Below are 22,750 nucleotides of genomic sequence, written 5' to 3' on the forward strand. Positions count from 1 at the left end.
AGTGATCTACGAGGGTGGGCACGTCCCTGTCTACGACCCCGAGGAGACCCAAAGTCAGGATGGCCGAGGCCAGTTCACTGCCGATGAAGAGCCCAACGACCGTGCTGACTACGACCATGGTGAATCGTGGCATGAGGACGATGACATCTATGTCAAAGGTGATGGTGATGAAGAAGAAGGCAATGACATGGATATTAGTGGCGAGCCATTGTTCATCGACGAGATCACCCAAAGAGCGGAAGCACAAAAGAGGAGGAAGAGCATTCGCACGCGTTCATATACACAAGATGAGGACAAGTTGATTTGCCAATGTTGGATGGAGATTAGCCAAGATCCGAGGACGGACGCTCAACAAAAGGGCATGGTTTTTTGGACAAGAGTCCACAAGACTTTCCATGAAAGGAAGATGTTTGAGCCCTGCCAAATCACAAGCAACTGTGGCATCGGCTCGATTCAAAAGAGATGGTTGTTCATCCAACAAGAGTGCAACAAATATTACGCCGCATTTGAGAGCGTTGAAGCACGGCCCGTGAGTGGTCTCGGCATTGGGGACATGGTATGCTCTCCTCATCCAAGTCCTTTCCTTGCTACGGCCAAGTGTTCGGCCTTGTATATGTTTGCAAGTCCAATTCTTGTTGATCTTGTGGTGTAGGCATTTCAATCTTTGAAAGCATTCAAGGCCCGGCACAATGACAAGCCATTCACTCTTACGCACTGTTGGACGATCATCAACAATTGTCCTAAGTTCAAGGATCAATACCGTGAGCTTCAAAGGAAGAGAGGCAAGAAGACGGCCAAGTTCGCCGGAGGTGGAGATGGCGAGGCGTCGAAGAGGCCGAGGGGCAAGACCAACTCAAAGGTGGACGACATACGTGATGCCTCATCCATGGCCTTGCATGAGACGTTGCATGACATGATGTCTCAAAAGGATGTGAGGGATGAGAAGAAGCGGCAAAGCAAGGACGAGCAAATGAAGCAATACCTGGAGCTTCAAAGGCAGGAAGCTTGAGATGGAGGAGGCGGCCAAGAGCTGGAAGATCGACATGGAGGAGGCGGCGCGACAAAGGCAGCTCGACATCGAGGCCGAGAACGTCAAGGCCAGGCAAAGGCAGCTCGACATCGAGGCCACCAATGCCCCAACCAAAGCGAAGGAGGTCGCCCTTGCGATCATGAGCGTGGACTTGAGCAAGATGAGCGACAAGACGAGGAGCTGGTTCGAGGCCAGGCAGAAGGAGATGTTCGACGCCGACGGCCTGAACTAGGTCGTCCGATCAGTCGCGGCCGTTCTTTTTTGGAGGCTGGCATGGGTGTCGCCCGCTGGGCCGCTGGCTGTGTGCCGGCGAGAACCTGATTCATTTTGAAGGCTGGCTGTGTTGCCGGCGGACAAAAGTATTCATTTTGGAGGTCGGCTGTGTTGCTGGCCGCTGGCTGTGTTGCTGCCCGCTGGCTGTGTTGCCGGCGAGGACGTGTAGGCCGCTGGCTTTGTTGCCGGGCGTGAACTAGGGCCGCTGGCATGAACTAGGCCGGCCGCTGGTATTTGAAACGTTCTTGTTTGAAAATGAAGGCGGACAGGATGAGTAAAAGGATGCGGCCGCGCGCTGGGTGCACGGCCACCGCATCCCAGGACAGGCCCGAACACGACCCCATCGCCCTACCCAAACGGACAGAATTCGGATAAAACGGACGTCCGTTTGGGATTATGCGGTGGAGTTGGCCTAAGGGCGTTCTCACATGGCAGTTTCCACCTAGTTTGTGACACGCTGCGGACCTCCTTCTTCTCCCCGAACAGCTTGTAATCATGCACCCAGGCTCGTACCCTCTTCATGATAGAACTGGTATTTTTCATTGACTCTCTTGGGTTCATCTTATTTCTTTTACATCCCACCACACCCACAACAGAGTAATACATTCAAGTTTTTTTCTCTTCTGGTAGAGCTAGTATTTTTACTGACCAAATCCTTCGACCGCTTATTGTTCAGTAGCTCTACTCTAGTCTGCTCCAGTTGTAGTTCTCTCCACAGCGGCTTGACAAACTTACATTTCAAGAAAATGTGTGCCCCATGCTCGTCCTGCCGCGAACAGGCTGGGCAGAGTGCGTCCACCTCCATCCCCCGAAAATCAATACTGAGCTTATGTGCGAGACTGTTGTGAGCAAGCCGCCACAGGAAGTGCTTCAGTTTCGGTGGACATCTGCTTGCCCATATATCACCCCATCTGAACTTCGTCGAGCCGCCGGGACCATAGGCAGTGCGACGACCGACCGTCGCCGACCACCGCCCAATCATACACAAAATAAACAAAGACCACTTTACTAGTACTCAGTACTCATACACAAAGAGGTCGACTTCGCTTTGGTCTCCATCGATCTTTCTCAGTAGCAGAGCAATGGCCACCCACGCTCTCGTCGCCGTCGCCGTGCTCCTCGCCGTCTGTGCTCCTCCGGGAGCGCTCGCGCAGACGGTGCAGGTATGGTTCTTGTGCTCGCCGGCGAACTACACCGCGGGGAGCCCCTACGGGGCCAGCGTCCGCAGCGTGCTCAGGGACGTGGTGGCCGCCGCCGGCCGCTCCCGCTATGGCTACGCCACCGTGGTCCGCAGCCCGCGGGAGGAGGAGGAACCACCGGACGGGCTGGCCTTGTGCTACGCGGACGCGGGCCCGCCGGAGGTGTGCAGGCTGTGCCTGCGCATGGCAGCCGGGAACTTGACGCTGGCGTGCCCGGGCGCCGCGTCTGCGGCCATATTGTACAACAACTGCCTCCTCCAGTACACGGACTCGGCGGCGGGCGGGAGGCAGCTCGCGCGGCCGGAGGCGGACACGGCGCAGAGGTTCTCCTTCTACAACAACAACATGAGCAGCGCCGGCGAGGCCGACAGGTACGGCGCCGCGCTCAATCGGCTCATGGACCGCCTCGCTCCCGCCGCCGCCGAGGCCGGAGCGAACGGCCAGCCGCGTCCCGTCGCCGCATTCGGGCAGACCAACACCACGGCCAACGAGAGCCTGTACGGGTTCGCGCAGTGCGTGGCAGCCCTGTCCCCCGCCGGCTGCCGCCTATGCCTCCAGAGAATCGCCGCGTCGCTGCCCATGTAAGTAGTAGTAGTATTTTGGTCAATCGCATGCGTTCATCTACGTCGTGGCTGCGTGCTGCCGGCCGGCGGCGTATGAGGACTGACACGACGGCCGGACATGGATGCATACCCTGTATTTGTAGGACGAAAGGAGGACGGGCCTACTCGCTGACATGCTACGCGAGGTTCGAGGTGGTGCCCTTCTACATGCCGGCCAACACAACGAGGATCGTCGTCGCGCCGGCGCGGGCGCCGTCATCCTCCTCGACGTCGTCGTCACCAGCGCCGGAGCCGTCGTCCTCCTCGACGTCGTCGTCGTCCTCCTCGACGTCGTCGTCGCAACCTGCAGCGAATTCCTCCTCCTCGTCCTCAAGAGGTTAGTTAAATGTGAACTAGGATGCATTAGTCAGCTGTTGGTGGGAAAGCGATGCACATGGTGATTGGTGAGTGAGTGAGGTCGTGGTCCTTTGACGTTTTACGTATGGATTGAGGAACCAGCTAGCTGGTCCCATGAGAGAAATTCATCACTGAATGAATCGAAACAGCTGCAGAACGTACACCAACCCGTGTGAGCAGCTAGCTTGACTAGCGGTGGCGTGAACGTAGAATGGAGAGATTACAATCAACTGGCAAGAGCCCCTCAATACAGGGAGGACCTCTTTGAAGCCAAACAGCAATACACGACTCAGTACGGCTGTAATTAGTCATACAATGTGCTATCCTATTCTGAGACCTAGTAAGCTTTTGGGGCATAAACTCCCGACCTTACAACAAAAACTTGATTTCCATTGCCAAGTGCCTATATGCCGACCGCGTAAGAGAATCACTAGATAAGATGGACAGGGCCTCCGAGGAATCAGACTGCACGTATACTGGGAGCTCCATATGCTGACAGGCTAGGGTCATACCTTGCATAAGAGCGTGTATCTCTGCCTCCAGTGCATCATTACAATTAAAAATAACTCGGTAGGCCGCAAAAACCACAGCCCCAACTTCATTGCGTAAGATCGTACCTGTCGATGCTGAACCATCTAGTGATGAAAACGATCCATCTACAGACAGGGCCAAGAATCCAGTCGGAGGCCGTGGCCAAGGGTCACGAACTACACCTCCTGTATAGTGCGCTTCCGGCTGGATAAAGTGCATAGGCATCTTCCCTTTTATAATCTCTTCAGTGCTAAAATAGCTGTCCAGCAAGTCAACATTAGTTTCCACCGATGGTACAGTTTTTCCATGCACCATATCTGTTCTCAACTGCCAAATACGCCAGATTAAAATGATCACCATGTCACGCACCTGTACAGAGCAGTTTGCCAAAACATGTAGTATCCACTCTGGGCCATTGTCTATAAGCTGCTCATTGGAAGGAAGTGGCCAGATGGCCCTCATTGCGTCCCATAAAATCCTGGCATGACCACATGTTACTAACGCATGAAAAGTTCCTTCTTCTTCCACACCACAGAGCATGCATGTATCACGTGTACTTAGGTGGCGGTAGGACTTGCATTGGTTAGTCGCCAGTGCGCCCGCCGCTGCCTTCCACGCGGACACGCGCATCTTCAACGACACCTTCGCTCGCCAAATACAGTTCCATAGCGACCGTTCCCCGCTGGGCTGGGAGCTGGACGCACCGGCGGCTACGCAGTCGTCATGCTCGGCCGTCGCTAACTTGTAGGCACTTTTTACAGTAAAGCGACCAGTTTTCTCCGGTGCCCAGGCAATGAAGTCTTGCCGGTTCCGGGGTGAAGTACGAATTTTTAGGATATGTTGTACGTCCATCAGCCAGTAGTACTCTTGTAGTCGCTGCAATGCCATGAACCATTGTCATTTAGAAAATCTGACACCCTATTCAATCTGCAATTTCTCTTCGGTGTCACTGGCCTAAAATCATTACCCCGTGATATCCAGGGGTCCCTCCATGCACGAATTGATTTTCCATCTCCCACTCTCCATATAACTCCTTTTTTCACAAGTTCCAAACCAAAGATGATACCCTTCCAAACAGCTGAGGAATTTGCAGGAAACACAGCGTCCAGGATGTCACCATTTGGGTAGTACTTGGCTTTGAGCAAACGGGCACATAAACTTGTAGGAACATCAATCAATCTCCATGCCTGTTTGGCCAACAATGCTTGGTTAAAAGCTCGCATATCCCTAAACCCCATACCTCCTTTTGATTTAGGCAAAATCATCTTGTCCCATTTTAACCACGCCATTTTCCTCTTCCCCTTTTCAACACCCCACCAATATTGTCTCATCAAGCGGGTCAGCTCATCACACACCGAGGCTGGTAACCGAAATACGCTCATAACATAAGTAGGTATAGCCTGTGCAACAGACTTGATCAAAACCTCCTTGTTACCAGAAGACATATACTGCTCACTCCAGTCTACCAATCTTTTCCTCAAACTTGACTGCAAAGTCTCAAACGTACCCTTATGCATTCTTCCTTCTGCAACAGGTAACCCGAGATACTTAGGCTCAAAATCTTCTTTCGAAATATCCAGAATACTACGAATTTCCTCTGAGACAAGCTGAGGGCAATTGTCAGAAAATAGGATGGAACACTTTGATGGGTTTATAAGTTGACCCGTCGCCTCTGCATAAGTGCTCAACAAACCTTTGACAATGCTCGCCTGCTGCTCAGAAGCATGAAAGAATAAAATTGAATCGTCAGCATAGAGCAAGTGAGATATTACTGGTGCCCTTCTGCAAATCTGAACACCCTGTAAACCATTCTCCACAGTGGCCTGACTAATCAAGGCAGATAACGCATCAACCACAAATAAGAATAGAAACGGTGAAAGAGGATCACCTTGGCGAAGACCTCTGGTAGGCGCAAAGGACTCCAGAAGCTTCCCATTAAACTTGACTGAGTATTTAGCCGAAGTAACACACGCCATAATGCGTGAAATCCAAGCCGAAGAAAAGCCCCACTTCAACAATGCCTTCTCCAAAAAAATCCCAATCCACACAATCATAGGCTTTCGAAAGATGAAGCTAGTAGGCGCAACACATATCTGTATTACTGAGGGAGTCCTGGACTAGGGGGTATCCGGATAGCCGAACTACCATCATCGGCCGGACTCCAAGACTATGAAGATACAAGATTGAAGACTTCGTCCCGTGTCCGGATGGGACTTTCCTTGGCGTGGAAGGCAAGCTTGGCGATACGGATATGTAGATCTCCTACCATTGTAACCGACTCTGTGTAACCCTAGCCCTCTCCGGTGTCTATATAAACTGGATGGCTTTAGTCCGTAGGACGAACAACAATCATACCATAGGCTAGCTTCTAGGGTTTAGCCTCCTTGATCTCGTGGTAGATCTACTCTTGTAACACACATCATCAATATTAATCAAGCAGGACGTAGGGTTTTACCTCCATCAAGAGGGCCCGGACCTGGGTAAAACATCGTGTCCCTCGTCTCCTGTTACCATCCGCCTAGACGCACAGTTCGGGACCCCCTACCCGATATTCGCCGGTTTTGACACCGACATTGGTGCTTTCATTGAGAGTTCCTCTGTGTCGTCACCAATAGGCTCGATGGCTTCTTCGATCATCATCAATGACGCAGTCCAGGGTGAGACCTTCCTCCCCGGACAGATCTTCGTATTCGGCGGCTTTGCACTGCGGGCCAATTCGCTTGGCCATCTAGAGCAGATCGAAAGCTACGCCCCTGGCCGTCAGGTCAGATTTGGAAGTTTGAACTTCACGGTTGACATCCGCGGGGACTTGATCTTCGATGGATTCGAGCCACAGCCAAGCGCGCCGCACTGTCACGATGGGCATGATTTAGCTCTGCAGCCGGACAGTACCCTGGAGGCCGCACTCGAGCCCGCTCCGATCTTCAATTCGGAGCCGGATGCGCAGATCGAGGACGGATGGTTAGACACCGCCTCGGGGGCTGCAACCTCTATGGCGATAGAGCCGAACACTGATGTTGTCCCTCATGAAACTCATGACTCCGAGGTGCCGGACTCCTTGCCGGACTCCGAACCTCCCGCGCCCCCTCCAACCGAATCCGGTTGGGCGCCGATCATGGAGTTCACCGCCGCGGACATCTTTCTGCACTCACCTTTCGGCGACATCTTGAGTTCGCTAAAGTATCTCTCGTTATCAGGAGAGCCCTGGCCGGACTGCGGTCAGGACGGTTGGGATGCGGACGACGAAGAAATTCAAAACCCACCCACCACCCATTTGGTAGCCACTGTCGACGATCTAACCGACATGCTAGACTACGACTCCGAAGACATCGACGGTATGGACGACAATGCCGGAGACGACCAAGAACCAGCGCCTACCGGGCACTGGAAAGCCACCTCATCATATGACATATACATGGTGGATATCCCAAAGGATGGGAACGGCGAAGAAACAGCGGAGGATGACCCCTCCAAGAAACAGCCCAAGCGCCGGCGTCAGCGGCGCCGCTCTAAATCTCGCCACAGCAAGAATGAAGATTCCGGCACCGGAGATAATAACACCCCAGACAGTGCCGAAGACAACCCACTCCAGCAAGATTCAGCACAGGGGGACGGAGACGCCAGCCCTCATGAGAGAGCGGCAGAAGAAGAGGTAGAGGATTATATGCCTCCCTTCGCAGACGAGGCAAGCCTCGACGACGACGAATTCGTCGTGCCTGAGGATCCCGTTGAACAAGAGCGTTATAAACGTAGGCTTATGGCCACGGCAAACAGCCTTAAGAAAAAACAGCAACAGCTTAGAGCTGATCAAGATCTGCTAGCCGACAGATGGACTAAAGTCCTCGCAGCCGAAGAGCATGAGCTCGAACGCCCCTCCAAAAGCTACCCTAAACGCAAGCTGCTCCCCCGATTAGAGGAGGAGGCATATGAACCTGCATCACCAGCAGACAATACGGCTGACCGACCACCCCGTGGTCGCGACAGAGAGGCCTCTAGGCCCTTCACTAGAACCGTACCCCGGCATCGCTCTAAAAGCACAAGGCCACAGGGGAATGCTCCGAACTTGCGAGATATATTGGAGGATAAGGCAAGACAATCAAGATCGATCTATGGATCGCGTGGGCGCCCCGTGATACGTGACGACAACCGTCGCGCCGGACACAGTAAGTCCGGCCGGGCCGAACAAAATAGGCAAAGCTCTTTTGAGCTCCGTCGTGATATCGCCCAGTACAGAGGCGCCGCACACCCACTATGCTTCACAGATGAAATAATGGATCATCAAATCCTCGCACGGTTTAAACCCGTGAATATTGAATCTTACGATGGCACAACAGACCCCGCGGTTTGGATCGAAGACTATCTCCTTCACATCCACATGGCCCATGGTGATGATCTTCACGCCATCAAATATCTCCCACTTGAGCTTAAAGGACCAGCCAGGCATTGGCTTAACAGCTTGCCAGCAGAGTTAATCGGGAGTTGGAAAGACCTGGAAGCCGCATTCCTCGATAACTTCCAAGGCATGTATGTGCGACCACCAGACGCTGATGACCTAAGCCACATAATTCAGCAGCCAGACGAATCTGCCAGACAATTCTGGACGCGGTTCTTAACCAAGAAAAACCAAATCGTCGATTGTCCGGATGCGGAGGCCCTCGCGGCCTTCAAGCATAACATCCGCGACGAGTGGCTTGCCCGGCACCTGGGACAGGAAAAGCCGAAATCCATGGCAGCCCTCACATCACTCATGACCTGCTTCTGCGCGGGTGAGGACAGCTGGCTAGCACGCAGCAACAACCTCAGCAAAAATTCTGGCAGTCCGGATATCAAGGACCGTAATGGCAGGTCGCGTCGCAACAAAAACAAACGCCGCATTAACGGCGATAATAGTGAAGATACGGCAGTCAACGCCGGATTCAAAGGCTCTAAACCCGGTCAATGGAAAAAGCCATTCAAAAGAACTACTCCGTGTCCGTCCAATTTGGACCGAATACTCGACCGCTCGTGCCAGATACACGGCACCCCTGAAAAGCCAGCTAACCACACCAATAGGGACTGTTGGGTATTCAAGCAGGCAGGCAAGTTAATTGCCGAAAACAATGACAAGGGGCTGCATAGCGATGACGAGGAAGAGACCCGACCGCCGAACAATAGAGGACAGAAGGGTTTCCCCCCACAGGTGCGGACGGTGAACATGATATACGCAACGCACATACCCAAAAGGGAGCGGAAGCGTGCACTCAGGGATGTATACGCGATGGAGCCAGTTGCCCTGAAGTTCAATCCATGGTCCTCCTGCCCGATCACTTTTGACCGAAGGGACCACCCCACCAGCATCCGCCACGGCGGATTCGCCGCATTGGTTTTAGACCCAATCGTCGATGGATTTCACCTCACCAGAGTCCTAATGGACGGCGGCAGCAGTCTGAACCTGCTTTATCAGGATACAATGCGCAAAATGGGCATAGACCCCTCAAGGATTAAACCTACTAAGACGACCTTTAAAGGCGTCATACCAGGTGTAGAAGCCAATTGTACAGGCTTAGTTAAACTGGAAGTGGTCTTCGGATCCCCGGATAACTTCCGAAGCGAGGAGTTAATCTTCGACATAGTTCTGTTCCGCAGCGGCTATCATGCTCTGCTCGGATGTACCGCGTTCGCAAAGTTCAACGCGGTGCCGCACTACGCATACCTCAAGCTCAAGATGCCAGGCCCTCGAGGAGTCATCACGGTCAACGGAAACACTGATCGCTCTCTCCGAACGGAGGAACATACAGCGGCTCTCGCGGCAGAAGTACAGTGCAGCCTCTTAAGGAAATTCTCGAGTCCGGCCGTTAAGCGACTGAACATGGCTAAACGCGCCCGGAGTAACCTACAACAAGACCACCTGGCACGTTCCGAGCACGCGTAGCAGTGCGGCCCCAACCCCAGCCCCTGCAAAACGTCCAGACAGATCCTTCACGTACACCATTACGCTCTGAAGATACCATGGGCATGGGGAGAGGGGCACGACCATGATAGGTCCAGAATGCGGCTCAACCACACCAGGGGCTCTCAAGTGTGTCGTTCTTTTTTTTCTTTTTTATATCTACCCATAGGACTCCGTTCGTCAGAGGACCTGTCCGGCAGCAGACCTGCCGAACTCACGATACAACAGCCAGGGAAGGAGAAAAGCTACAACGAATATCCAGGTGGTCTCCATTACGAGCATTAAATCTGTTTTATTCACCATTCCGCAGCCTACCCCTGGAGGGGGACATGTTTAATAGTCCATCCCTTTCTTATTGCACCATTTGTATCGTTCTGCATTCACAGCACTTTTTCTTGAATAAGTAATGCAGCACCTTTTTGCTTTCAATTGCATTTCTTTGTATACATATGTTCATTCATGACATGTTGCATCCGTACATTTTGGTACGGCTAAATACACCAGGGGCTTATGTTTCCCGCATCATGGTGTGATAAGTCCGAACACTTTCACAAGTGCGGCACCCCGAACTTATAGCATTATATGCATCGGCTCCGAATCATGTCTTGGGTCAATAGTTGGGTTTGTCCGGCTCCCATGTTTTGGTACCTTACGTTCCGTTGTCGGCTAAGGTAGCACTGGGAGAACCACTGCGATTGCGCCCCAGTTGAGCTGGGCGAGCGCCTCAGTGGAGAAAGCTAAAACTGACCGTCATGATGAGGCGAGAGCTGGTCGCTGTTCGAGAGGTTTTTTGCGAGTCCTTAAAGACTTATGCCGCTTAGAGCGAGGAGCTGACTTTGTCCGGCCCAGGCGTGGATAGCGCCCCAAATTCGGCCTTCCGAAGACTAGGGGCTTCGCCGAAATTTAAAATTATAGAATTCTATGGCTAAGTGAGAGTGTTCAAGCATTATAAGTCCGGTTGCCTTGTTCTTTGTGTTGAGCGCCTCCCTAGATGGATCCAAATATGGGAACAAGAGTGCTCAAATTTATCCCGAACACCCCAGCACTCGTGGCATGGGGGCTGAAGCCGACGACTTGCCATCTCTCAGATTTGATAAACAGTCGCACAGAAGGTAATATTTTAAATTAAAACGCGTTGCTTAGCACATATGAACTAAGTTTTCAGCGCACAGGATAACAAAATGTGAGTCTACTCAAATATTACATCTTTGTAGCACTCGCCCGCAATAGTGCGGGCACCCTTCAGCACACTCTTATAATACATCTCGGGCGTGCGATGCTCCTTGCCCTGCGGTGGCGCGTCCGTCACAAGCTTCTGGGCATCCATCTTGCCCCAGTGCACCTTTGCGCGGGCAAGGGCCCAACGGGCACCTTCAATACAGGCGGAGTGCTTGATGACTTCAACCCATGGACACGCATCCACCAGCCGCCGCACCAGGCCGAAGTAGCTCCCAGGCATGGCCTCCTTCGGCCACAGCCGAATTATGAGGCCCTTCATGGCCTGTTCGGCCGCCTTGTGGAGCTCGACCAGCTGCTTCAGCTCGTCGCTAAGGGGCACCGGATGTTCGGCCTCAGCATACTGAGACCAGAAGACCTTCTCCGTCGAGCTCCCCTCCTCGGCCCGGTAGAACGCGGCAGCATCGGACACGCTGCGAGGAAGATCTACGAACGCTCCTGGAGAGCTCCGAATTCGGGTAAGCAACAGGTAATTAACACTCACATGCTTACTTTGCATGAAAAATGCCTTACCCGCTGCTATTTTCTTCAACGCCTCGATTTCTTGGAGGGCCTTGTAGGCTTCGACCTTAGCGGCTTTGGCACTCTCAAGAGTCGTTGCAAGCTCAGACTCTCGAGTCTTCGAGTCACGCTCCAGGCTCTCATGTTTTTTCACGAGATCCTGGAGCTCTTGCTGTACCTCCGCCACCCGCGCCTCCTGCTTCTCTCGCTCGGTGCGCTCCGCGGCCGCATTACATTCGGCCGCGACCATCGCCTCCTTCAGGGTAGCCACCTCGGTAGTGGCCCCTGCAATACCCACGTTATCCTTGTCATTCTTTTTGCAACCAAAATCTTTTTCTGTAAGGTACAATTTTAATAAGGTACTACTCACCTTCCTTGTCCTCGAGCTGCTTCTTGGCACGGCCGAGTTCGTTCTCGGACCACTCGAGGCTTTCCTTCAAAGTATTGACCTCCGCAGTCAGTGCGGCAGAGGTCAGCAGCGCAGCCTGCAATCCCATATTGACATATTTTTTATGACTCCTGCATATATCTTTTTAGATTCTCAGTCCGGATTTTCTTTCCGAACACTGAACCGAGCATCAGGGGCTACTGTCTATGCGGTACTATTTTACATATATCAAAATTCTTACCTCAAAGCCTGTTAGAAGGCTGCTGCAGGCTTCGGTCAGCCCACTCTTGGCGAGATGCACCTTCTGAATCACCGCACTCATAACAGTGCGGTGTTCCTCTTCGATGGAGGCGCCATTGAGCGCCTCCAGCAAGCTATCCGGCGCCTCCGGTTGGACGGAGGCTGCCGGCGTCATGGTCTTGCCCTTCTTACAAAGGGGCCGCCCGCCGGACTCCGGAGCCACTATGGGTTCGGGGGCCGAGTCCGGTGCAAAGTCCGTGAGGTTGTCCTGCGACACCTCCGGGGCCTCCTCCTCCTGGCGGGTCCCTTCCCGGGATCCCACCTTGGCATCATCCGCATCACGGGGGGTGGAGGTGGTCGGAAGAGAATCCATATCCGACACACCTAAGGACCCGCTCGATGAAGCGGGAAGATCATCCTTGGGCGGACTGCAGGGTTGTATGCGGCATTAGAAGGACACTATGTGACGAAAAGAAAAAACCAGGAAGTTATTCGGGAGTCCGGATACTTACGATCTCGCCAGGGGCTTGGCCCTTGGAGGCCAGTCCTCTTCGTCGTCGCTGGCGTTGGCGGAGCAGTCCGGGGAAAGAGTTTTTCCCTTCTTGGACCCTTCGGCCTCCCTCGTTGGGGAGGCCTTCCTTTTATTCCCTCCCCCCGCTGGGGGAGAGGCTTTCTTCTCCTCCTCGCCTTTGTGGGAGGAGTCTGCCTTGGAGTCATCATCCGATAGCACCTGAAAATGGGAACTCTATCGAGTCCCGTGGCCTTGTTCTTGGCCTTCTTCTCCGGCACCACATGAGGCGCCAGAGCCAGCAGCCCCGTTAGGCGGGCGTCCGTTGGGTCCTCTGGCAATGGGGCCGGACAGATAGTCTGCTCGGCCTTCGCCAGCCAGCCCTGTCAAAGGAAAAGGAGTTTAGATCCCGCATAGAGTCAAACTATGGAAAACAAGCGTCCTGTAAAGGACAAAATCACTTACCTCGTCAGCCGGACGCTGCGAGCTGAATCCGCGATCTTCGTTCGCGGATGCGGGAGCCTCGGTGCCTTTGAACAACACCTTCCAGACATCTTCGTACGTAGTGTCGAAGAGCCCGCTCAAAGTCTGGTGCTGCGCCGGATCAAACTCCCACATGTTGAAACCCCGTCGTTGGCACGGGAGAATCCGGCGGATGAGCATGACCTGGACTACGTTGACAAGCTTGAACTTCTTGTCCACTAGCTTTTTGATGCAGGCTTGGAGTCCGATCAGCTCCTCCGAATCACCCCAAATCCGGCCGCTCTCTTTCCAGGAGGTGAGCCGTGTGGGGATGCTAGATCTAAATTCGGGGGCCGCCACCCATTCAGGGTCACGCGGCTCGGTGATGTAGAACCACCCCGATTGCCATCCCTTGATGGTTTCCACGAAAGTGCCCTCAAGCCAAGTAACGTTGGACATCCTACCCACAATGGCGCCTCCACACTCCGCTTGGCTGCCCTTCACAACCTTCGGCTTGACACTGAAGGTCTTGAGCTACAAGCCGAAGTGGGGCTGGATGCAGAGGAAGGCCTCACACACGACGATAAACACCGAGATATTGAGGATAAAATTCGGGGCCAGATCATGGAAATCCAGGCCGTAGTAAAACATGAGCCCCCGGCCAAAGGGATGAAGTGGGAAGCCCAGTCCGCGGAGGAAATGGGGAAGAAATACTACCCTCTCATGGGGCCTGGGGGTGGGGATGAGCTCTCCCTCGTCGGGGAGCTGATGCGTGATGTTGCTGGACAAATATCCGGCGCTGCGCAGCTTCTGGATGTGCCCCTCCGTGACGGAGGAGGCCATCCACTTGCCACCCGCTCCGGACATAGTTGGAGGAGGTTGAGGTGAGATGTGCGGACTTGGGCGCTGGAGCTCGAGTTCGCAGGGATGGATAAGCCAAGGAGGAAGAAGGCGCAGGTAAAAGGGTTGGATCTTTATCCCCTTATATGGGCGGACAAAAACATGTGTCCCCACCGGCCCGATAAAACTCGCTTATCTCCCAAGCGTCGCAATCAATGGCGCGGTTGGGTTACCCACGTCCGTATTGATGGGAATCCCGAAATAAGGGGAACACGATCTCTGCTTCGACAAGACGTGCCAAGGAAACCGCTTCGCTAAACGCACTAAGGTGGTACAATAAAAACGATTCAAGTAAAGGCTTGGTAGTGGTGTGATGTCACGCCACCAAATACGTCAGCAGATCGAACTTGTGTAAATATTATTCTCTCTACGGTGGTATGTGGAATTTATTTTGCAGAGCCGGACACTATCCTGGTGTTCACAATCTTCCATAAATTATTCGGAGGAGGAACCCGCCTTGCAATGCCGAAGACAATATGCGCGCCGGACTTATCGTCATTGAAGCCTAGTTCAGGGGCTACTGAGGGAGTCCTGGACTAGGGGGTGTCCAGATAGCCGAACTACCATCATCGGCCGGACTCCAAGACTATGAAGATACAAGATTGAAGACTTCGTCCCGTGTCCGGATGGGACTTTCCTTGGCGTGGAAGGCAAGCTTGGCGATACGGATATGTAGATCTCCTACCATTGTAACTGACTCTGTGTAACCCTAGCCCTCTCCGGTGTCTATATAAACCGGATGGCTTTAGTCCGTAGGATGAACAACAATCATACCATAGGCTAACTTCTAGGGTTTAGCCTCCTTGATCTCGTGGTAGATCTACTCTTGTAACACACATCATCAATATTAATCAAGAAAGACGTAGGGTTTTACCTCCATCAAGAGGGCCCGAACCTGGGTAAAACATCGTGTCCCTCGTCTCCTGTTACCATCCGCCTAGACGCACAGTTCGGGACCCCCTACCCGAGATCCGCCGGTTTTGACACCGACAATTACCTTTTAGGGATTGGATATAGTCAATACATTCAAATGCAATGATAGAATTATCAGAGATGAGACATCCATTTCAGCGACGAGTAATTTGAAACGGAGGGAGTAGAATGGAAGCTTTACACGAGCAATTATTGTGTACACTAATTGCTCGTGCGTTGCAACGAGACATACATACAGTAGAAACTAACAAACTCCATTTAAACAGTAGAAGCCCCGTCTTTTTCGGTTCGTTGTGCCTATTCAATTTTCTTTTATTTCACCAATTTGTTAGAAACACATTCAGTGATGTGCTAATCTCTCTGTTTCGAACTATAGTGTAAGATTATTAGATTTTCATGAAGTCAGAATCCGTAAATTTTGACCAAACTTAGAGAAATATTTATAAACATCTAAGAGTACTAATCAATACCATTAAATTCATCATCAAATATATGTTCATTCAGAGTATATATTTAGTATTAGTAGTTATAAATAATTTTCTCCATAAACTTGGCCAAATATTATGAACTTTGACTTTTAAGAATGCTAATGCACACTATATTATGGAATGGATGGAGGAGTATGTTTATCAGTTGTAAATTATATCATACTCGGTTGGACTGAGAACCGTCGTAATTAACCATGAGTTTTCTTGTTGCAGCTTCTAAGCATAGCAAGATGCGCACAATTGTGGCAGGTATCTCTTCAAAAACCCTTTGATTCTCTTCTAATGAGTTTTTTTCTTTCAGACAATCCCTCCCTTCTAATGAGTGAAGTGCATCTTATGTCCTCGAACTATTTGAAAGGTGCTACGTAGGCCCATGAACTATGGAAAGTGTCATTAATGTCCTCGAAGGTCCCTAAAATGCAATAAGTGTCTACATGCGTGATGCCTCTAAAATAGTTCAATGACCTACATGACACCTCAAAAATAGTTTGAGGGCCTAGATGACACACATATTGCACTTCGGGGAGATGGATGATGATTTTCATACTTCAAAGACTTGCGTGACACCTCTGAAATAGTTCGAGGACCTGGGATGCACTTCATTCCCTTCTAATCGACATGTCGAACAACAACACGATATGCTCTCCTTTTTCCCCCTAATTTCCAAAAATCTTAGACTGCACATTTCATTGTTATGAATTATAATCATTTTAATTTTTATGTAAAACATGACATGAACTCTCTTTCATAGCTATATTTCTGCAACAACCTATAAAATTAGTTTAGCAACCGAGCAACCGGACCACGCCATCAAACGCGGGCCTAAATCGGTCCATTCGGTGGTCTAGACATGTTTTCCTCCTGCAAACGAGAGACATACATGGGGGGAAGGGGAGGCGCTTTGCGGGCATCCGGACCGCTGCCACGCCCTGGCCCACCCAAACCCCCTCCCTCGCCCATGCGTGATTCCCACCCGAAATGGCCAGCGCCGCACCAGAGCGTCAGTACCGCATTCATACCTGACCAAAGCAAATGCAACGTCTCACTGGCGCCGGCATTGAAGCAGCGCACCGGCCGAGAGAGTGCCGCCCACGCTACTTTCGGGTGCACACAACCACTCCGCATTCAAACAACACCACGGTCGTCCATCCGTCCTACTGCCGCCCACATTAATGACATGCGGTTGCCGATGTGGCTACTTCGCCACCACCCGTTCGTGCCTCTGCTGCCAACCATTGCCACCTCGCCCACTATATAAACTGCAGCCCCGAACATAGCCGCGTTCAGCCTCCTCCGTTCCCTTTCTCCTCTTCCGCTCCACTCCCACCATGGCCTCCTCGTGGTCCAAAGCTATCAGGGATGGACTGTCGCCGGAGCAGAGGAAAGAGATGGCCTCCATTGCTGTCGGCTGGCAGGCCGGCAGGCAGTCGGAGGCTAACGACGTTCCAATTGAGGAAGCGGACAAGGATGAGATGGCGCCACCCTCCTCGCCGACGCCCCCCTCGCCGGTGAATTGCACCATGACCATCGGCGTGGCCCATGCCCATTACATGGAAATGGTGCGGGAGGAGCAGTTTCGGGAAGCGCAGGCCAAAGCCAGCTACAACCACCAACTCCTCCAGGAGCAGCAGCAGGCGAAGGACCAGCTCAACGTCGGCTGAGAGATTGCACTGGAGCAGGTGGAGATGCTTGAGTCCTACCACTCCGCCGCAACATCCGCCTGACCCGCTGGCGGTACTGTCGGCATCAGGCAAAACTAGAGGCCGCCTACAAGGAGTTCAACGAGGCGGCAGACAAGGTCTGGGGTAAGGACGCCGAGGAGGACATCGCTGGCTCCACCGAGGTCCGCAAGGACCACAAAGCTAGCACGTTCGCGGGCGCCACCGGCAGTAAGGAAGAGTAGCGCACACTAGGTCCCCGTCGCTTGTGTCCCAAGAAGGCCACCGCTCCTCCCCTCTCATTGAAGCCAAGCTTGGTAGTGATAATTGTCGGCCTATTAGTTTCTCAAGCTGCGGTGGCGAAGGCTAGGGTGGCAGAGATGGAGAGCGCCGAGCGAAACTGGAGAAGACGAAGGAAAGTGTGAGAGCTTCAGTTCTCAGGGCTCATGGCCGGCCATGGGGAACGGGCTGCGGCGCATTTAGTTTAGGTTTAGAATAGAGGTATGTCCGAAATTAGAATGTCCGAAATTATACCTCCAGAGTTGAACGAGCTCCACTTTTAGTTAAAGTATGTCCGAAATGTTATGAATTTCTTCATGTTTATAGGAAATTCGCCATGTTTGCACGAATCTCTTCCGGTTTATATCAAAATCCGCCTGGTTTGGATGATTTTTGTCCGTTTGGTTCAAAAAGTTGTTGAAATGTATGCGGGCAACGTTGGATGACCACCTCCCGCATCAGTGTCCTCTGACGGATGCGGGAGGAAATTTGCAGGTTGGCGTTGGAGATGCCCTAACACACATTTGATTTGTCAAATTTGTGGTGAAAGTTGAAACAAAAAAAATGGGTGCCTGCTGAACTAGGACGGAGGGAGTAGTGTAGGCATATGATAGCAAATATATTAGTAAGTGGAGAACTACTGTATTAATGAGCTTTATTATAGACCGGGAAAGTAAACATGTAGAGGAATTTGTTTGCTGTAATAAATAATACTGGTGTTATCCCGTGCATTGCCGTTGGAATAAGTTTTGATTGCTGTAATAAATAATACTGGTGTTATCCCCTGTATATTTCATTAAGATTTGATTGTTTGGAATATAAATAATTTAGATTAATAACATGTGAAACATAATGAAAAATACTTACAACTTAATATATTTGGTTATGTATATTTGTAAAATATTTATTGAATATAAGTAGAATAATAGAATGAAAAATATTTTCCCATGATGGTTGCATGTGATGATGTATCTTTTCCCATGCATGGTTGCATGTGGTAGTGGGCATTATCCCATTCATAATTATATGATGACGTGGCATGCTTGCGTGTTAATATAAATAAGTTATGGAGGTCACTCTCTCGGGTATACTAAATGACACGCCTTGCATTGCCGCGGTAAATTAGTTGCAATACATTTCCGTGAGATTTGATTATGAGCATGAATATTTATATACTATATACCAAAATAGTTGATCCCACTATATCAATTCTCTCAACATGCACACATACCACTTCATCATCCCACTAATTATTTCTCTTAATATGCATGAGAAATGTAATTTATATTCTCTCTCAACATACACACATCTCAACATGCCACCTCATCAATTACACTAATTATATTCCTCTCAACCTGCATGAAAAATGCTACTAGTTATATTATATATGTGTGTATGTGTGTGTGTGCGCGCGCGCGCGTTTAAAACTATATAATAATTAAATACAATATAATATAGCATACATATTTAAATGTCATCAAAAAATATTGCAACCAGTACCCGCAGCAACACGCGGGGTATCTTAGTTAATAATATGACGCATACATTTGGTCACATCATATGTGCTCTCATTTACACGTCAAAGAGTGAAAAAGAACCCACATAAATATGGGAGAAGAAACTGCGTATGAAGGACACATACATGTAATTAATTTCTAAATCTTATTGGGATGATGATGTAGCATAGCTGCATGTGCTCTAAAATAGTTAGTGGGGACTAGCTATTTCAAATATAGATATACTACTTTTAGAGTTTTCATCATAACCAAAAATTACTTTCAATACGTACTCCCTCCGTCCGGAAATACTTGTCATCAAAATGAATAAAAGGGGATGTATCTAGATGTATTTTAGTTCTATATACATTTTTTTTTGTTCATTTCGATGACAAGTATTTCCGGACAGAGGGAGTACTTTTGTGCCCCTTAAATTTATATATGACTGATAGTTCATTTAATTACAGAAAAATGGAAGTGATGCTTCCCTAATATATAATTGCTGTCTTAATATTATGTAATGATTTATATCTTGTCAAAATAATTGCTTACCAAAAAAATTAAGTATACTTTTTTTTTGTTCCAGTTTCAACCGTTGGAATCATTGTTTTGGTCACAACGTGCATCATTATTGCTTTCAAGATTCACAGAAGTGGGAGATTTCCATTGCAATCATTGGTAAGAAAAGACTACAACAGCCGTAGGGACAAAATCAAGGAGATGTTGGGCAATTACGGCTCACTGGCTCCCAAGAGGTACACTTTCTTACACCTCAAGAAAATAACCAAATCTTTTAGTGAGAAGCTTGGGGAGGGTAGCTATGGCATGGTATACAAGGGCACCCTAGCGAATGGCCACCATGTCGCTGTCAAGTTCCTTCGTGACACGACCGGAAATGGAGAAGAATTTGTAAACGAGGTCATCAGCATTAGAAGGACATCCCATGTCAATATTGTCACTCTGCTCGGTTTCTGTTTGGAGGGTTCAAAGAGAGTTCTCGTCTATGATTATATGCCAAACGGCTCACTAGAGAGGTTCATCTACGCCGAGAATTCCAAAGAAACTCTTGAATGGGACAAACTATACGAGATTGCACTGGGAATAGCGAGAGGATTGGAATATCTTCACCGAGGGTGCAACACACGAATCATACACTTTGACATCAAGCCCCAAAACATCCTCCTAGACCAGGAGTTCGTTCCAAAGATCGCTGATTTTGGCCTGGCCAAATTGTGCAACCCCAAGGAGAGCTACCTATTGTCGATGGACGGTATGCGGGGCACAGTTGGTTTCATTGCACCTGAGGTCTTCTCGAGGGGGTTTGGAATTGTGTCCACAAAGTCGGACGTGTACAGCTTTGGTATGGTGCTCCTAGAAATGGTCGGAGGAAGGAAGAACTTGCGAGAAAGTGTGGAGAGGGAAAGTGAGGTGTACTTCCCGGATTGGGTTCACAGTCACCTGACACAACTTGGGAGCTTGCAATCACTTGACTTGGGGCCAGATGAACATGAAGAGATTGCAAAGAAGATGGCCACCATCGGGCTCTGGTGCATACAAATATCGCCAGCATCTCGCCCGACGATAAGCAAGGTTTTAGAAATGTTTGAAAGAAATATTGATCAACTTGAGACACCGCCAAAGCAGTTCATCTACTCACCTATACAGTGAGTCTTGGTCATCCTCCTTTTTTGTTGAATTATTGCACTTGCAAACTAATTGTGGTTCCCACCAGTTTTTAACTCAATTTTTTATCCCACTTGCATAGGGATGACTCAGATGATGAACAGAACGAGAGCCGAGTTTGAAGTTTCTATGGACATTGACAGCACTAGCAAGCTAGTAGCTAGGCAAGTTCCTAGGTTTAGAGGAAGTACCTCAGGCATGGCGAGGTGCCATGGATATTTTTTCCCAAGTCTCAAGGAAGATCCGCTTTACATGTTTTAGATGCAAAAAAAAGTACTCAGGTCATAGCCGATCAACCTTCTGCATGTACACAAAAAAATTGATTATTCATTCAGCTACAATTAAGCACGTGCACGTCGGTCCGCCACACACCATATATACATCTTCGCAGCTATTGGTGTTCGAAATATGATGGCACCAAAATACTTTCTCCATCACATAATATAAAATAAGGATAATCGGTTTTATGTCCCTAGTTCGGTCACTCGGCAGGTTTACCCCTAGTTTATGAAAATACTCGTTTCCGCCCAAACCACTTTGCTTGTCGTATGCTTTTGCCCTTTGACCGTTTGACCGTCACTCTGAAAACTTTATAACAAAATTATACTAACTCAGAAAAACATGAATAAGACATCAAAATGTCTAGAAAACCATCACCTGTACGTGGATGTCATTTGCATTCATGAAGCAAGTGTTTGAAAGTCCCCATATAAATTTGAGCTCATATGATCTCAACATGGATAGTAAAATCTAAAAAACTGAAGAAAAAAATTAATAAATTTTATTTTTTTTGGCAAATATTGACAAATGTTTTGAGTGCTTGCAAAGTTTCATAAGTGAATGACATTCGTGGAAATCATGGCTAAAAAGCAAAATTAGCACTCCAAAATGCTTTTGTTTTGGAGCATCGATATTTTTTTGCCATGACTTCCACGAATGTCATTCCCTTATGAATCTAGGCAAGCGCTAAAAACATTGGTCAATGTTTGACACAAAAAAGTTTAGATATTTTTTTAATTTTTTCAGATTTTACTGTTAATGCTGATATCAGATGAGCCCAGACTGGGATGGAGACTTTCCAACACTTTTATCATGACTGCCACATATAGGTGATGTTTTTATGAACATCTTGATATATTATTCGTATTTTTTGAGTTAGTACGAATTTGTTATGAATTATTCAAGGACTTTTATAACTATCAAACGTTCGGATTTTAGTAATAGGCAAGAACGATTCTTACATCACTCTAAATAAATACATGCATGCATTAGAATGACTAATTTTTCTTTCACGCGCACTCCTCCCTCTAATTACATGCATAAATGCGTTAAAGGACAAAAAGTTGATGTCATGCTAGATTCTTTTTTTTTTCAAACTGCAAAATGTTTTGTAGCTCAAACCGTCGCTCCGATTGAAAAACCATCTTCACAAAAAAATCGTCTCGACGAGATCTTCGAAACTAGATCCCATGTTGATATGTTCTGATGACTTTTTCTTCGGAACAAAAGTTACCACATCTGGGGTACGTCAGTTATCACGTCTGTCATACATAACTTATCGTGTCATTTACACAAAAGTTTTCGGGGTATGTTTTCAACAAACTTTTATCCCAGGGTCAAAAAGTGATTATGATGTTTGCAGTGAGTTATCAGCTTTGTTGTGTATATTATCATATTGCACGAAATTTATCAGGGTATGTTTTTCAACAATTTTCATTCCTTCGGTAAAAAAATAACCGCGGTATTTGTATATGAGTTATCAGCTCTTATGTGCGTGTATTGTTATGTTGTTTACACATGAGTTACTGGGAGGTATGTTTTAACAACATTTTTCCCTGATAAAAAAATTACCACGTTTGTATTAAATAAGTTATCAGCTGTTGTATGTTTATTACCATGTTATTTACACACAAGTTATCTGGATATGTTTTCAACAAATTTTTATCCTGCGGTCAAAAGTTACCGTGGGGTCTGTAGGGAGTTATCAACTTTATTGTGTGTATAATACCATGTTATTTGCACACAAAGTAACGGGGAATATGTTTTTCAACAACTAC

At 49.1% G+C, this 22,750-nt stretch overlaps 1 protein-coding gene across 1 annotated transcript; it reads left to right on the forward strand.

Moving 5' to 3' along the window:
• Positions 1-2,256: 2,256 nt before the first annotated feature.
• On the forward strand, positions 2,257-20,678 carry LOC119305806 (LEAF RUST 10 DISEASE-RESISTANCE LOCUS RECEPTOR-LIKE PROTEIN KINASE-like 2.4). The gene is made up of 4 exons (XM_037582225.1): positions 2,257-3,083; positions 3,209-3,441; positions 15,791-15,826; positions 19,597-20,678. The coding sequence occupies exons 1-4, from the start codon at positions 2,386-2,388 to the stop codon at positions 20,676-20,678; spliced, it is 2,049 nt and encodes a 682-aa protein (XP_037438122.1). The 5' UTR covers positions 2,257-2,385.
• Positions 20,679-22,750: the final 2,072 nt, after the last annotated feature.

Source organism: Triticum dicoccoides, chromosome 5B (genome assembly GCF_002162155.2).
Source record: "Triticum dicoccoides isolate Atlit2015 ecotype Zavitan chromosome 5B, WEW_v2.0, whole genome shotgun sequence".
Lineage (NCBI taxonomy): Eukaryota > Viridiplantae > Streptophyta > Magnoliopsida > Poales > Poaceae > Triticum > Triticum dicoccoides.